General features: G+C 36.0%; 1 protein-coding gene across 1 annotated transcript in view; it reads left to right on the plus strand.

The window, feature by feature from the left end:
• SCAPER (S-phase cyclin A associated protein in the ER) overlaps positions 1-15,880 on the plus strand; it is a 143,077-nt gene that overhangs the window by 19,112 nt on the left and 108,085 nt on the right. The window contains exons 5-13 of the mRNA XM_059823614.1: positions 3,590-3,852; positions 4,310-4,552; positions 6,104-6,274; positions 6,757-6,832; positions 7,294-7,411; positions 7,748-7,859; positions 8,333-8,473; positions 11,296-11,451; positions 14,666-14,808. Of these exons, the coding sequence (XP_059679597.1) occupies positions 3,590-3,852; positions 4,310-4,552; positions 6,104-6,274; positions 6,757-6,832; positions 7,294-7,411; positions 7,748-7,859; positions 8,333-8,473; positions 11,296-11,451; positions 14,666-14,808 (1,423 nt within the window). The remainder of the gene's footprint in view (positions 1-3,589; positions 3,853-4,309; positions 4,553-6,103; positions 6,275-6,756; positions 6,833-7,293; positions 7,412-7,747; positions 7,860-8,332; positions 8,474-11,295; positions 11,452-14,665; positions 14,809-15,880) is intronic.

Raw genomic sequence — 15,880 nt, forward strand, 5'->3', positions numbered from 1 at the left:
ATGCGTACTTGCATTAAAAACTGTTTTGTATTGAAAGAATTCACCAAATATTCTTTCAAACACAAAACAAGTGTTTCTGTGCTGTTAAAATAATTGGATGAGTCTTGAGTAATAATTATGAATCTGACAGTGAACAAACACAAATTAAAAATTGAACATGTATGACTTCTACTAGAAGATTCATTTTTACTGTAGTAAGTGTGAGTATGGCATTGCCATGCTCTGAATGATTTTATTCTGATTAATGCTATCATTTTGGAGTACTAAGAAATATGCCATCAAACAAGGAATCAACTAGGCCAGGCAGGCGAGATTTTTTTCTTTGTAGAAGTAACTTCAGTAGATATTAGTAAAGATATTAGGAAAAGATATTAGAAGATATTAGTACAATTATTACTGAGATAGCTATGAGATTAATGTATCTTGTTACCTAGGCGTTAATAAAACCATCTTTAGGTAGTAGATACTAATTAAGGGTGTCTCCTGATCTTTTTTTAATGTAGAAAAGATGTCTTATGTAAGATCTGACTTCAGTTTTCAGAATGAGTAGAAGTGAAATCTTGAAACAATCTTGTTTTGCAAATGACAAGCAAAAGGAATTGCAATCCAAAAGTCAGCTGCAGTGAAGCAGTGGAGGTTTTTTGGTTCATTTCAGCAGTCTTCTGAACAGCCTCTTCATTGTCTGTATATTACTTGCCAGGGAAACTTCTTGGCCAAATTTCATCGTAAGATATTTACAGCAAAATCTTTGTGGTCCTGCTGATTACAAAAGTCAGTGGGGTAGGAGCAGCTGTGATACACAAGGGGCCTAAGCAGTCCTTGTTGTCCCACGTAATGCAGGGCCATATTCTACACGGGCTGTATGCCTGGAGCTTTCTGCAGTAAATCTGTGTGTGATTCTTGTGGAATTAAAACCCTATTCCCTGGAGTATTGTTGGGGCTAAGATTGTCTCTGAGAGGTTAATAACATGTTTAGATCACTTGGTCCTGTAGGTAGTAATATTTTTTCTATATAAAGATGAAGAAATGAAAATAAGGCCAAAGTCACTTACAGGGGTCAAATGGAAAGTCTGTGGTAAAGGAAAAAATATAACGTGTATCTTTTTGACTGCCATTTCCCTCTATAATCAGTGGTGCATACTGAAGCTTGTGCAAGGGCCCATAAGGGGAGTGAACATAGAAAGGCTTTTTGCAGAAGTATGCTGTCTCTGGTTAACGTCAGTAATCTGAAGAGATCAACTATAGTCATTCACACAAAGTTTTGGAATTTTGTTTACTTTAAAATATACAGTGAGTTTTCTAGAATAAAATGGTTTCAACAGTAAAATATCAAATTGAATTATCTTTTTGCATCTGTCATATTATCAGTATTGTTAAGATTTGTGAACAATTATATAGTTACGTAAAAACAGCTATTGCATGAGCTGCTCAGCTAAGATAAATTTCAGTACAATCCTGTTAGCTTCACTGGTAGTTCATGGTTTACACCAGCCATTGGTCTAGGCTGCTGTGTTTCATCCTGAGATGTTAAAAGAATCCATTGTTAAATGAGCACTTAATGTTTGTAAAATGCTAGATGCCAAGGGTAGCAAAGTATGAAAGTGCCATTAGTTCTGATTTAGGCTAATTTCCAGTTTACTGGTTACTGCTGATGTTGAACATCGGTTCAAGTCCACCTAAAGGTAGTTCAGTCCAGTAGGTACAACAGTTTTACCTTTTACCTGAAATAATCTTCATTTTTATTGATGGTCCTATGATTGTGCCACTGCAGTGCTTTGTAGTTAGCATTTCTAGTGAAAGCATTGGTACCAGAATTTCTGTCCTTGTTTTAGAGTTGCCAGAAACACATGCCCTGCAGGGAAATTTAAAAATACTCAAGGTTTTTTGACCATGAAAATCAATGTTAAGACAGGTCCTGTTTATGTACTGTAAATTGCTTTAAAATAAGCATACATGTTCAGAGAGGAAGAAAAAGTATGTTGTTCTCTCATCTCTCTGTGGGTGTGTTGACCTGCATATAGATGTTATTGGCAGTCCATAAAGATGGTTCACTTCCTGTAACCTAACCATCATGTGTTCCTACTGAAAGCAAGTGGTATTTTTAGAGAGCATAACACTTGTATCTCATATTTTTTAAACCACTTTATATTTTGCTTTTAAAAAACGGATCTCTAGAACTGCAAGTTTTAAGCCAGTCTTTAAGTTGGTAGTGTGCAATTCATCATAATATACAAATCATTCCATTTTCTCACCACCCTTGGGTGTTTCACATTACATCTTTTGACAACCAAGTAGACTCATATTTATTCCTATTCATATTTATGTTAAACTTTCATGTTTGAGCTCTGATCTTTATGCCTGAGCTACAGGACCATCCTTGTTAGTAAAAGCTTTAGAAATACCCAGAGAATGAATTTTGTTATACAAGTTGAGTTCCATTCTAGATTTTTTTCCCCCTGTGTAAAGCAGGCAATTTAGTGTTGGTTTTTTGATTCTGTACTCCTCCAAGTAAAAATAATCTCCCACACCCTTCTCTTATGTGAATGATCCTAAAAAGATCTTATGCCAAAAGTCTATTGGAAAATAGTGTGCATGGTTAGTTCTTGATTTTTTTGCAAGAACTTTTGTTCAGCAAATAGAACCATGTGAACTTACCTTTCACACTTGTGAGTTGTACCATCAGGTCTCAAAAGAATCACTCACAGTCATTTCAAGATGTATGTGAAATTATGTGCTGGTATTAAGTGCTGGCCACAAAGATGTTATATATGGAGAAGGGGGTTCACCTTGGTATTCTAGAAATTTGACCACACTTACGTCCTGATACTTTAGGCAGACAAATGTAACTTTGAAGGCTTTTTAGGTATGTACTAAGATTAGATATCAGAAATGTTGATCAGCAAGTTGTATTTAACAGCTATTTAGTCATCTAAGTAAATGGAAGTAAACTGCTCTTCTGTTTTCTCCTTCAATTTGGTCGCACTGTAGCAATATTGTGTTATTTCCTGGAATGCAGGAAAAGAAATTTTCCGAAAGCTGACACTGATTAGTGTATTTTTATTATCAGAGTGAAACAAATGGAAAAAGTAAAGAAAACATTTCTGGAAGAATAGTAAGCCACATTCTGGACCGTACTTCCACACTAAGACGTGTAATTTCGTCTGTACTTGCAGAGATTTGCACTTTCACAGAAGGCCTCTAATGTTACTGTTGCTACAAAGAACAACAAGAGTGTGGTTGCTTTGTTGCGCTTTACCATCTCGTGAAATAGCAACATAGGCATGAAAAGCTTAAGTACCATTTAAGTTGCCATTTTTTGCATGGTTTTGTGTACGAGTAGCTTAGCTTCTTGAAGTAACAGAGCTGGTCCCATGAACAGAGCTGTTCAGTGTTTGTGAAACTGAGAGCACTCCTTAAAGAGAAAAGCTTTGCTAAAGGATATTTAATTGATTTTTTTTTTTTGTATTGATTTTTAAAGAGAATATTTTTATCACACAACTTGTGTAACAGTGTAAGAAAATAGTTGTTTATAATACTTCTATTTATAAGTCTCCCTTTCTTAGAATGGGGTGTTTTATTTTTTATGTAGATCGAAAGGATGCGGAGGGCTGGGAAACAGTTCAGCGTGGAAGGCCTGTTCGATCTCGATCTACAGCTTTGGCAACAAAAACTCCTGTAGCTGCAGAATCACTAAAGTCCAAAGGTGACAGTGACAAAGAAAATGTCATTTCACCACCATCAGAGAATAAGCATGGGAGTTTGCTCACTGACAGTGGTGCATCCAAAAGCACAGAGCTTGTACAGAAAGATCCTTTACATCAGTCTGAAGGTCCTCTTGCTGAAAGGACTCAGGTCAGTACAATTTTGAACCGTTTTCTAACCTTAAATCTTGCAATTTTTTCTTTAGAGCATTTTCTGAAGGTAGTGCTATCTAGAGCTTTTTATTCACTAACCAGATTGGAAAAGGATTTAAAAATAATGGCTATTTTGGTTACATTTATGGAAACACGCTAAGATGTTGGTACAAATAGGCAAGCTAAAAATCATGAGATGAACCATGTATTTTGCATTGCTGTGGACAGGTTTCCCATGTTTTCCAAAAACTCAGCATTAGGCACATCTCATACATAGAAGATTTCCAGTAGAAAGATCCAACGTTTGCAAGGTTACGAGCAACTGAAACATATGTGGAGTTATTTGCACCACTCACTGTAAGGTTGCCAGCTATTTTGTTAAAATCCTTTTGACTCTAGTGACTTTAAGCATCAGTATGTTACATTTCGTTAATTTTGCGAATGCCTCTTGTTAGTTCACAGCACACACTTCAGAAGACAGTGGGAGCACTGGCACACCATTGCAAGAAGATTCCTTACAAACAGTTTCTGAGAAGCCTCCAGTTTTCACAAATACTGACTGTACTTCAAAAACTCCGCAGATTAATGAAGCTTCCTCCCTGATCACTGACACTATAGACCAGCATCAAACAGAAAAAGCTAAAACTGAAACTGAAATGGATCCCTCAGATATTTCAAATGTGAGTGCTGCCAGATTGGTAAGAAATCCTATAAGATTTCTGAGTAAATAATAAATATAAGCCTTGATTTTTCTCATTCCGTGTTGCACAGTGTTTATTGTTAGCCTGCTGTAGAAATTGTAGAAAAGTCTATAAGCTACTTACTGTGGAAAAAATAATTTGTTGCACAGATATTTTTCATGATAGGATTTTATTCCAGTAAATTTTCTGAACTTAAACTAGAGAGATAGAAAGGCGTTATTTGGAATAGAGATCTGTGCTCTCAGTACTTTTTTACATATATGTTTTCCATAATTTTTCATTTCCTTCTACTAATCATTTTAAGTCTGACTCTCATTAAATTCTTACTCCAGTTTTGCTAATTATTAAAACTGGAAACACAAATACCAAATTCTGTTAGAAACAAAGGTAGACCTCTGCCTTTTAAGACTGTCTGAACTGCTCTCTTGTGTCTTCCTATATGACTAGCAATTTGGACGAATGCCCTTCTTAAGCAACAAATGTGAAGTCAATATACTATTTTTATGTGGCTTCCCGAAAAGAATATCCTTTCTTGTCTGTAGAATTCTGCAGGTTTCAAGGTGTGTCTGCTTTACTGGGGTTCTCTGAGTGGAGAATTGCAGTAATGCTACCTAAAATCCAGGTTATACTTTCAGGTTATGTTTTGGTTTGGTTTTTTTCAGAAACTAGATTAAAATTCTGATTTGCAGAAGTTTTCCTGTAAATCGCTTTCCCTTTAACATCTTTTACAAACTGGACTCCTGCTAGGTAATTTCCAAGTCGAGTATCTGTTTGTTTTTAGAGCTGATTTCTAGTATCTCATCCACTAACGTTGTTTCAGATTCTCCATTATTAACAGTTCAGGAGGCTGACAGTTTGGTGGGATCTGTGTCTCTTGTAAGCGTTTTACTGCTCCTGATTAGATTGCTTTGAACACCGATTTGTGTATTGTGGCACATTGTTTAGTAGCTGGAGTGGGAATGACGCAGGTAATACTGGACATTAGAGAAGGAGAAGACAGCATGTTCAGGCTTACATTCTTGCCTAACTATCTTGTCATTCAAGTTGAAAAACAAGTATAGCCTGAGATTCCCTTGTATTAACTACAGTAAAGTTTCCAGATACAGTTCATCTGCAGATCCATTTTCATCCTCAAAGAATACTTTGGAGCATGATAGCTTTTCTGGAGATAACAGCAGGGCATGCCATTAATGTTTCAGAGTATGCGTTCCTTAGTCCCGAAGGCCAGGTATTTATAAGAATAGTTAGAGAAGAACTGTCTTTGTTGCTTTTAATGACAATGGTCGTGTAATACATGTTGGAATTATGTGAATGATAATTAATTTCATAAGTGCTTCATGTAGCTATTAAATGAGTTAACAGTTGCTAACAGTTTTAGTGGGGTTTAATTTCAGTTATCTTCACAAAATATAGCAGTAAAGGAACATGTCATTGGAAATCATTGGAAGTTGAACAAAATATCATGTAATTCATATTAACTATATGTAAACCACTTTTTTATGCCTGCTACTGATTTTGGGGTTTTTTCTGGTTTCATGTTTCCTGCAGTCTATGGCTGAAGTCCTTGCTAAGAAAGAAGAGTTAGCAGATCGCCTGGAAAGGGCAAATGAAGAAGCCATTGCTAGTGCTATTGCAGAAGAAGAGCAATTAACTAGAGAGATTGAAGCAGAGGAAAACAATGACATTAATATTGAGACTGACAATGATAGCGATTTCTCTGTGAGTGTTCAACTTATTTTAAAGTACCCAACTTCAAGCTGTCTTTGATGTCAGCAGAGTATGAATATAGAACTTGTTAGTGTTTAGTAACCTGTTTTACATGCAAATAAAGTAAATAGTGTCATGTAATAATTATACCATACTGTCTGAGGTATACTTAGTCTTACTAAACTCAGCAGCACAGTGCTGCTGAGTGGTACAAAGTTCTCTGACGTGGCAGTCGTAGTCCTGCTGCCTGTTTCTGTGTGCGAATCTGGGAGAGCTGGGACTTGTTATTTTCATTGCTACCACACAGGAGCTACTCTAGGTGAAGCAGTAGTCTCCATTTCTACTGTCAGAAACAGCAGGAACAGCATCTGTGTTTGTGGCTAATTCAGTTTGGAAACATTGCTGAATATCGCCAAGTTGGCACTGTTTAATATATGTGTACACCTGCGCATTAAGGTTTATGTTTTTACTGTCTGGATCATATTAAATTTCAGGCTAGTATGGGCAACGGAAGCATATCTTTCTGCGGTATGTCTATGGACTGGAATGATGTTCTGGCAGATTATGAAGGTAAATTTTCATATATTATTGTGCTTACATTGAAATAACAGCAAAATTTAGAAAAATGCCCATTTTACTCATGGCTAGTTAAGGTTTCAGAAGATCCCCCTAACATCTAAATAATATTCCAAGTTATGTTATTTTTTATGTTACTTCCTTAGGAAAGATGGAGTTGTGTGTTCAAACTACCAGTGTGTCTTTGTTCTTCAGCTCTCTTCCTCCTTCTCTCTATCAGAATTTTAAAATTTGTTATCCAGTTTTATCTTAACATTTGGATAAAACCATAATAAAATCATTAAGCATTGAAAGTGCACAGGGATTAGAGATGCTTCAGTCTGTGTTTTCACCTTACTTAGGCTCAAGAGAACCCATTTGAGAGAGAACTCCAAGAGGAACTAAGCCTCATTAATTGCACTTCTTCCAGAAAAGTGTGTTTAAATTATCTAAGTCTTCATTTTCTTCATGTACAGCTCGTGAATCATGGCGCCAGAGTAATTCCTGGGGAGACAGAGTGGAAGAAGAGCCTGCACGTCCACCTGGCCATGGAATACACATGCATGAGAAACTGTCGTCACCATCACGCAAAAGGTTTGAGAGTTGTTACCTGTCTTGATTAGCCAGTGAAAACAAGCAAGCAAACTCATGGCTGCATGAAACTGTTCATAAATCCACTTTCTTTAAGTCTATGGGTGGAAAGTGTTATAGAAATTAGTATATTATTTTCATGATGAATTAGGCTTGCACTGCATTGTCCAGTAAATAAAGATTTGAAGACTAGAAGAACGGTATTTACATTAAGGGGAAGGAATTGCCCTCCAGTGGCCTGTTTGTTGTCTCTTACTGAATATGACATAGAAATGTTTGCAAGACCGTCAGTTAATGTTGTCTCACTTGCTTCTGCTCTGCTTTGTTTTTTGTTAAAAGAACAATAGCAGAATCCAAAAAGAAACATGAAGAGAAACAAATGAAAGCTCAACAGCTGAGAGAAAAGTTACGTGAAGAAAAGACACTGAAGCTTCAAAAATTAATGGAGAGGGTAAGGTTTCTGTAATAGAAAGGAACTGGTCTGCTGCCTTTCAGAAGGGCTTTTTTTTTTTTGTCCACATAGTCTAGAAATGTTAGAAGTTAAAACTAGTGGTGAAATGAAGTTTTCCTCTGAGTCTGAGTTCACATAGTTTTCACAGATGACTCGTACATCACAGATGTTAAAGAAAGCGTTATTTCAAATCATGAACTTTTGTGAGAGTATTGCTGACATACTATACTGACTCAGATTCAGGGAAGGCATGATAGAAGTAGAGATGTGTTGCATGTATCCAACATAAATGCTAAAACTTAACAAAGTTAGCAAGTCGGTGCGCTTTGGGTTAAACTTAATGCAGGCTTTGTGTAGGACATCAAAATGTTTTATTACTGTAAATAAAGCTTTAAATATTAGAAAATTCTGAGGAAAATTCAGGCCCTATTTTCAGTTACTGTATTAGTAATGAATTTACTCATTACATATAGGAGAAAGATGTACGGAAATGGAAAGAAGAATTATTAGATCAAAGACGCAGGATGATGGAGGAAAAATTACTCCATGCAGAATTTAAACGTGAAGTGCAGCTACAAGCAATTGTGAAAAAAGCACAAGAGGAAGAGGCTAAGGTAAGTTATTTTGTTTTAAAGGGGAACTATTTAATAGTTATGCTTGTATATGTTTCATATCTCAGAGTGCTTATGAGTAGGTTGTGAAGGATGGTGCAAGTTAGATATGAACACGTGTGAACCATGAAGCGGATAAATACTGATCTCTAAAATGGACAAATTTTCTCTAATATGAATTTAAAATTAGCTGTTATTAGACATCATGGTGGGTTGGACTGGAAGAAATGATGGGTTGAAATAAAGAGCTGATAGTCATTTTGCTGCTTTTGTTCCTCGCAGAGAGTATGGCAGCATTTTTGGTGATAACTAGGGCTCCTGGAAGGAGTAGAACATCTGATTATCAATTCTCTGCTTTCCAGCATGTAGAATGAGGAGTGGTGAGAGCTCATTGCTCTTCTCCTTCGTTAAACATCCATTCTAGATCCAGCATTCTGTGTCTCTTAAACAATAGTTCTGTTGCTGTGTTTTGTATCACTAATACTGTTAAACACTTGGAAATAAATAGAAACCTACAGTTAGCACATGGCAATTATTCTAAAATAAGTGTTTTGTTTAGTGCTCTTCTGACTTTAATACGTAATTTCATAAGACAAGCACTAGATGAATGCTTTTTGGTTTACCTTATTCATATTACTTTGGTAAACATTGTTGTGGTTTAACCCCAGCCAGCAACTAAGCACCACACAGCCGCTCACACACTCCCCTCTGGGCCCTGGTGGGATGGGGGAGAGAATCAGAAGTGTAAAAGTGAGAAAACTCGTGGGTTGAGTTGAAAACAGTTTAATAATTGAAAAAGATAATAATAGTAAGGAAAAGGAAAATAACAAAGGGAGAGAAATAAAACCCAAGAAAGACAAGTGATGCAAGCAAAAACAATTGCTCACCACCAACCGACCGATGCCCAGCCAGTTCCTGAGTAGCGGCCCCCCTGCCAACCTCCTCCCTAGTTTTATTGCTGAGCATGATGTCATATGGCCTGGAATATCCTTTTGGTCAGCTGGGGTCAGCTGTCCCGGCTGCGTCCCCTCCCAACTTGTTGCGCACCCCCAGCCTACTCGCTGTGAGGAGCAGAAAAGGCCTCAACTCTGTGTAAGCACCGCTCAGCAGTCACAAAAACATCCCGGCGTTACCAGCGCTGTTTCCAGCACAAATCCCAAACACAGCCCCATGCTAGATACTATGAAGAAAATTAACTCTACCCCAGCCAAAATCAGCAAACATAAATGATATATTTTATTTTGAAGATGGTTTTTCCCAAGTAAAGATACAAGCATCTCCTTAAAACTGAAATGTTACATTATATAATGAGCATGTATCCCAGCTGTGATTGATTCAGCTGTTCATCCATATTATTTAAGAGAAGCACAACAAAACTCATGTAGCTTTTTTACTTAGTCACTGTTTCTGTCTCTTGGATTAAAATGATTTCTAGATTACCTAATTCAGTCTAACATACCTTCATTATTATTTCATTGCACCGGCGTGACTTCTATGATCATATTAACTAAATCACACTTGCCATAATTCCGCAGCTAAGCAGATGTTTCAAGTATTGTGTGTGTTTAAATGTGTAAGATCTGCTGCCTCTTGAGGTTCTCATGTTCTGGAAATAAAGGTTAATTGGGCCAGAAGGCTTTAGAGAAATAGCTGATGAGTAGTATAGCTGAAGACCATGGTAACTGTTGCTGCCCAATTGGTTGTCTAAATTCCCAGTGCTTGCTTGTTTGCTGAACTGTGAAATCCATTCTGTAAATGGATTCTAGTCAGTAAACAAAGTGACAAATATTGTCCTACCACCCTTTATGTGATCTATTGTGGTCTGTCCATATATCTTCTCTTTACTCATTTCTTCTGTGGATTCGGACAGAGCATGAGCTTTGAGTACAGCAAAAGAATTTCTGTTTCAGTCATAGGGTTGAGTATGGTTTATAGCTGATAATTTATCATTTTCCTCAATAACTTTGGTTCTAAAATTTTGATTTCATTAAATCAAAGGTAAGTTAAGTAAGAGTCTGATTTTTCCCATCCATGTAAGTTTCTAAAGCATTTGCATTTAAAAGCCTAAAGTTGACAAGAATTTTGCTCAGCAACCTTGTAGCGAGGGCAAAATGTTGATTACTTTCAAGAACCTAAGTAGTAGAAAGCATATTCTTTGATATTTTTAGTATACACATTAAAGTACTTTTAAGTTAGCCTTTTCATATTATTTTCTTTTTTTTATTCTTGTGTATTGCACTGTCATGTGGTTGAAAAAAGTAATACATATGTTTGTGAAATACTGATAAGAAGTATTAAGGCAATGAGCTTGTTTGTTTTTTCGTATTCATAGTATGTATAGTTTCACTTTTTTATTCAGTAAGTACCCATATATTAAAGTTATATCAAAAGACTTGTTGGATTCTACTAGCACTTATGTATTGTACTGATTTATCCAGCTGGGTCTTAGCATTCCACATTTTGTGAATGAGAGAAGAGATTAATGAAGTCTCGTGCTGAGAAGACTGGGAAGATTTTCCTGGTATTTCTCAAAGTTTCTTGGTTTTCTGATACAACTCAATTTATCTTTTTTATATTCCATGGGCTATCCTGTTTTGAAAAAAGAACCAACAAAACCCAAACAAAACAACCAAACTAAAACAAACAAAAAACCCCAACAAAAAACCAAAGCCTTATTCTCAACTTGGCAGTTTTCCAATGCATTCTAGAGAAACATCCCACCAGTTTAATTATGAAATGGATAATTAACAAATTACGAAATTCCTTAACAATGAAACTTATTTCAACTTGTCAGATCTTTTCTTACACTTTCTGATTATTTGCAGGTAAATGAAATTGCATTTATAAACACCTTAGAAGCTCAGAACAAACGTCATGATGTGCTGAATAAACTAAAAGAATATGAACAACGCTTAAATGAATTACAAGAAGAGCGTCAGCGAAGACAAGAGGAAAAACAAGCACGTGACGAAGCAGTTCAGGTATAATATATCTGCAGTTGCAGGGGGACAATGAAATATATATTTGTTTTTCATTTTGGTTATGCAGTCTTTGTTGCTTTCTATCTTAACCTCCTTTGTTGAACTTGAGAAAAGTCTACTCTAGTATGTTTCTGCTTTATAATGTTTCAGCAGTAAGAGGGAGACAGGTAAGTCTTAAAGCCTCTATAGCAGAGGTATTATAGATGCTGGGTAGAAGATTCATACCTGTCTTAAGCTTTTTTCCAAAAATATTTGTTACTCCATTATAAGAAAATCCTTAGGTTTTGGTAACACTTGAAACTTCGAGAGAGGAAACAAAAAAATATTCCTTATCATATGCCAACTGTCATAATTACAATACTTTTTACAGGATCAATGAAACCACAATGCAAATGTGTTTGTGTTCCTGGAATCCTGGTTTGGGTTGGTTTTTTGTTTGGTGTTTTTTTTGTTGTTGTTCTTTTTAAATACAGCATTCCAATACTAAGTTTTCCTAGCCTCACGCATCCACTTTTTTTGACACTGTTCTCTGTGTTAGAATCTAAAACATAAGTTTTCTTCTTATGTAAACTCCTCCTCCCTCTCTGTGCATACCTCAGATCACCACAACTGTAGATCACCTGTGAATCCAGCTTCTGCCAGAGCTCAGTACTTAGCATTAGCAGTTGATTCCATCTCCTTGTTGAAAAATGGGGCATGTTGCTGACTTCAGTGGCTCAGAAGCCATTTTTGAGACAGAAGGTACTCCAAAAATGCTGGATAAAACTCTTTTTTGAGAGAATGTATTATTAAAAGTTTCTGGATTTCCAAGGGTTGATTGCGTTATCAGTGAAAAGTACCCTTCCAGACTGTTTATGAAAAACCTGATCTCAGTGATCCTGGTTTTTGTACTTACTCATACTCCCTTATTCTAGAATGCAGCTTTCCTCGAGTCCCTTTCTCGGATTTTGGATGTTTTTAATTCTTTCTTGTCTCTACCATGTTTTAAGTCCTTTCCTGGGTTGTATAGGTATTTCGTCGTTCTTAAGCTTGTAGTTGAACTAGAACAAACACTGCAGACAGGTTTTCAGTACTAAATCCCACTTACGACCACACTGTTCTCTCCATATCCTTTCTGCCAGACCAAGGATCAAGTTGATGCTTCCTGCTATGCTTTTTCCTTGCACAAGTTGCTTAACAGTTGAGCAAAGCCCTGTATTTTGAGGTATGCTGTAGCTTCCCCTGCTGTCCTCTATAAAACAATGTGTATTCCCCTCACAGGGGAGCTTTTCCTGCACTGTTGTGGAGCTGGACCCACTCCCAGTATGATAACTTTTTTAGCAGTTAGTATAACTACAAACAAGTAATTCCTCTTCAGTGAACTGAAGTGAATCATGAGAGTTCTGGCCTATAAGTATGAATTTAACTTTATGCAAAAAATCCTCAAACACCGGAAGAATGCCACACTTCTAAACATGACTACTTTACATTTACTGTAACAGCAGTGGACTTTTACTATACATGGAATTGCGTCATTTTAAATCACAAGGATTCTAAAAATGGTATAAAATTTCAGTATCTATGGAAACTGAGCTGTTTCTGTTTATCTATCTGAACAGCATCTTTGTCAACCTCAAGTATTTCTTGGATCCATTCAATAAAATCTACTTGCTTCTTCCTGACACCAAATTCTGCAGATTCACCTTTAAACCCTTCCTTCCATCAAGCTTGTTTTAACTTTTTAATTACAGGATCTACTAAAGATTTTTTTTTAGCTTTTACTTGCTTTTCCATTTAGTAGCATGGTACCTAATTAAAAATGTGCAAGCTATACTGGTACATTTTCAAATGCAACCTTAGAGGTCTTTGTAAGGAATGTCCAGCAGAACTAGTATTTCTGTTTATGATGTCCTGGGTGTATTCTGTAAAACGGTTTGCATTCTTGTCGATATAATGGTACAGTTGTAGTAAAGTACGTCAAATCTTGTCTTACTTATTTTATTAAGAAGGAAATTAATGTATTTGTGCAATGCTGCTATTGAAATTTTATGCAGGAAAGAATACGGCTACTGTGAAAGCCACAATTTTGATTATCCATTACCAAGCTATATTGCCTGTGGAGATGAAGACGATGCAGTTAACATCGTATTCACTTAATATAAAATGCTGTGCATGAAACAAAAAAAGTTCACTTATTTTTGTAGTTCTTAATTTCTTGAATAAAGTATAAGGTTAATGTTTTCTGCTTTGAATATGTCTAAATGTTTGTAAAGCCAATATTTAGGAATGCAGGGCCCTCATCTAACCGTGTAAAAATGTTCATCATTCCAGCAAGTTTTGGTTTGTGTTAATGAAATCTCATACTGTCTCCTGGAAGGAAGATAATTTATTTGCTAGTATAATAATATGAGTTTACAGTGCTGGAGTTTGTGGCAAGGAGTATGTTTAAAAAACGTATTTAAATATCTATTTTTCATTTATTCTGTCATACAAAACAGGCTAATTTTTCAGTAAGATAAGGATTTGAAGAACACATTAAAAATCCAGTTGTCCCCAGACCTTCAGCTAAACCAAATAATCACATTTCCTCTTAGTAAAACTCACCAACTTAATGCCTACTTATAAACGTCTTATTTAAATATGAGGTTTCACACATGCTTTATTTTTACATTTGTTGCTGATAGAAGTATAGCCATTCTGTCAGAAAGGTTTACAATACCATGTATCGTTTCTTAATTAGTCAGAAAAAAGTAAAAATTGAGTAGTGAGAGAGAAATCATATATTCAGTGATAGTGCAAAAATTGTCAAAATGCGTTTTGTTTTATAACATCATTCAGATAGTTTCAGGATCATAATTTAAATATTACTACTCCATGGGAGCATATGTTATTTCTACATCACCTGTATCCTGTAGGATGTTTAAAATGTTTTCAAATACACTTATTAATGAACTAGTTTTATAAGCCTTTATAGCGGATAGACTTTTTCAGGATGAGCAAAATACATGGCCAATTAATGTGTACCTTAGTTCATACAACTGTGCTTTCAATGTATGTTCAAGCTTCTGAATATACTCATATTTGCATATTATTCTGTTATTTAATAAAAACACAGTTCTTAAACCATCATGAAAGTAAGATAAAATTCTATAAGCAGATGTTAAAATACAGTTTCCGTTAGTTCCTTTTTGTTTTTTCCTAAAAGAAAAGTTAGAATTTACTTGTCTATGTCTAGGAGCGTAAAAGAGCCCTAGAAGCAGAACGGCAAGCCCGAGTTGAGGAGCTGCTGATGAAGAGGAAAGAACAAGAAGCACGGATTGAACAGCAGAGGCAAGAGAAAGAAAAAGCACGAGAAGACGCAGCACGGGAGAGGGCCAGGTAACTTTGCAATAATTTCGTTGGTTCCCTGCCCTTCACCGTTGTCCTTTCCAGCAAACTGCAGCTTCTCTATAACAACAGTACCTTCTTAGCTCTTCAGGCTTAGTATTTTCAAAAGTAACATCAATAAATACTCTTGCTGAATGGTTTGAAAGAAGAAATCAGGTGAATAATCATAAATTCTGTAATAGATCTTTGTATTCTTTAGATACATGCACAATATAACATGCAAGGCTGTGTTTCATTATATTCATCTTAGTTTTATTGCTAACAAGACCTTTTAATAATTTGCCTTTTTCATATTTTAGCTTAGTTTTCAAAGGAAGCAAGATTAATGTCCCTGTGTTCCCCATTTCTTCCACTCTCCAGGAACTTTTGGACTTACTGGCATCAATTTGAGTTCACCTTTTTGTAGACACCAGAGATTACATTTGTGAAGCAGAAAGCTGGGAAATCAGGCTTCATTAATTCTGCTGCCTACGAACTACTTGGTTTATGGTTTTGCCCATAATCAAAAATTCATAAAGCGGTTTTCATATGAGCTCTTCTCTCTCTTTCTTTTGAGCCAAACATGAGGTGCAGAGAGAATGCATGTTTAGTAGCATTGTGGTGTATGAGAAGGGTTTGCTTTCAAGTCTGATTCAGGAAAACTGCTTTCTGCTTATTGTTTAATTTGCCAAATTCTATTTGTATTCACCTCCTATTATTCCCTCTTTCCCTACAGTTCCACTGCCACAAGCATTCCATAAAACCTAAATAGAAGTTAATGTTTTTCCTACAACAAGAAGCGTTCACTAATGGTTCTTCAAACATTTTTATTGTCACAGCTTGTTTTCTTCAAAGTTGTCTTGCAGACGTTTTTCTTCCTCCAAGTAAAATATTCAGAAATGTAATGATCACCATATTTCATCTTCCAAGGCATGAGTAATTTTAGCTTGACATCATAAAGAGATTCAACTTTCAATTAGAAGTTTAATGAATTGTGGATAGGATCTATGGCCTTGCCCAGGACTTAGTGGACCTTTCCTCTATATATTGAGCCAAAGTCACAATGAGATAGAGTGAGTTGGAA

The sequence above is a fragment of the Gavia stellata genome, chromosome 13, assembly GCF_030936135.1.
Source record: "Gavia stellata isolate bGavSte3 chromosome 13, bGavSte3.hap2, whole genome shotgun sequence".
Taxonomy (NCBI): Eukaryota; Metazoa; Chordata; class Aves; order Gaviiformes; family Gaviidae; genus Gavia; species Gavia stellata.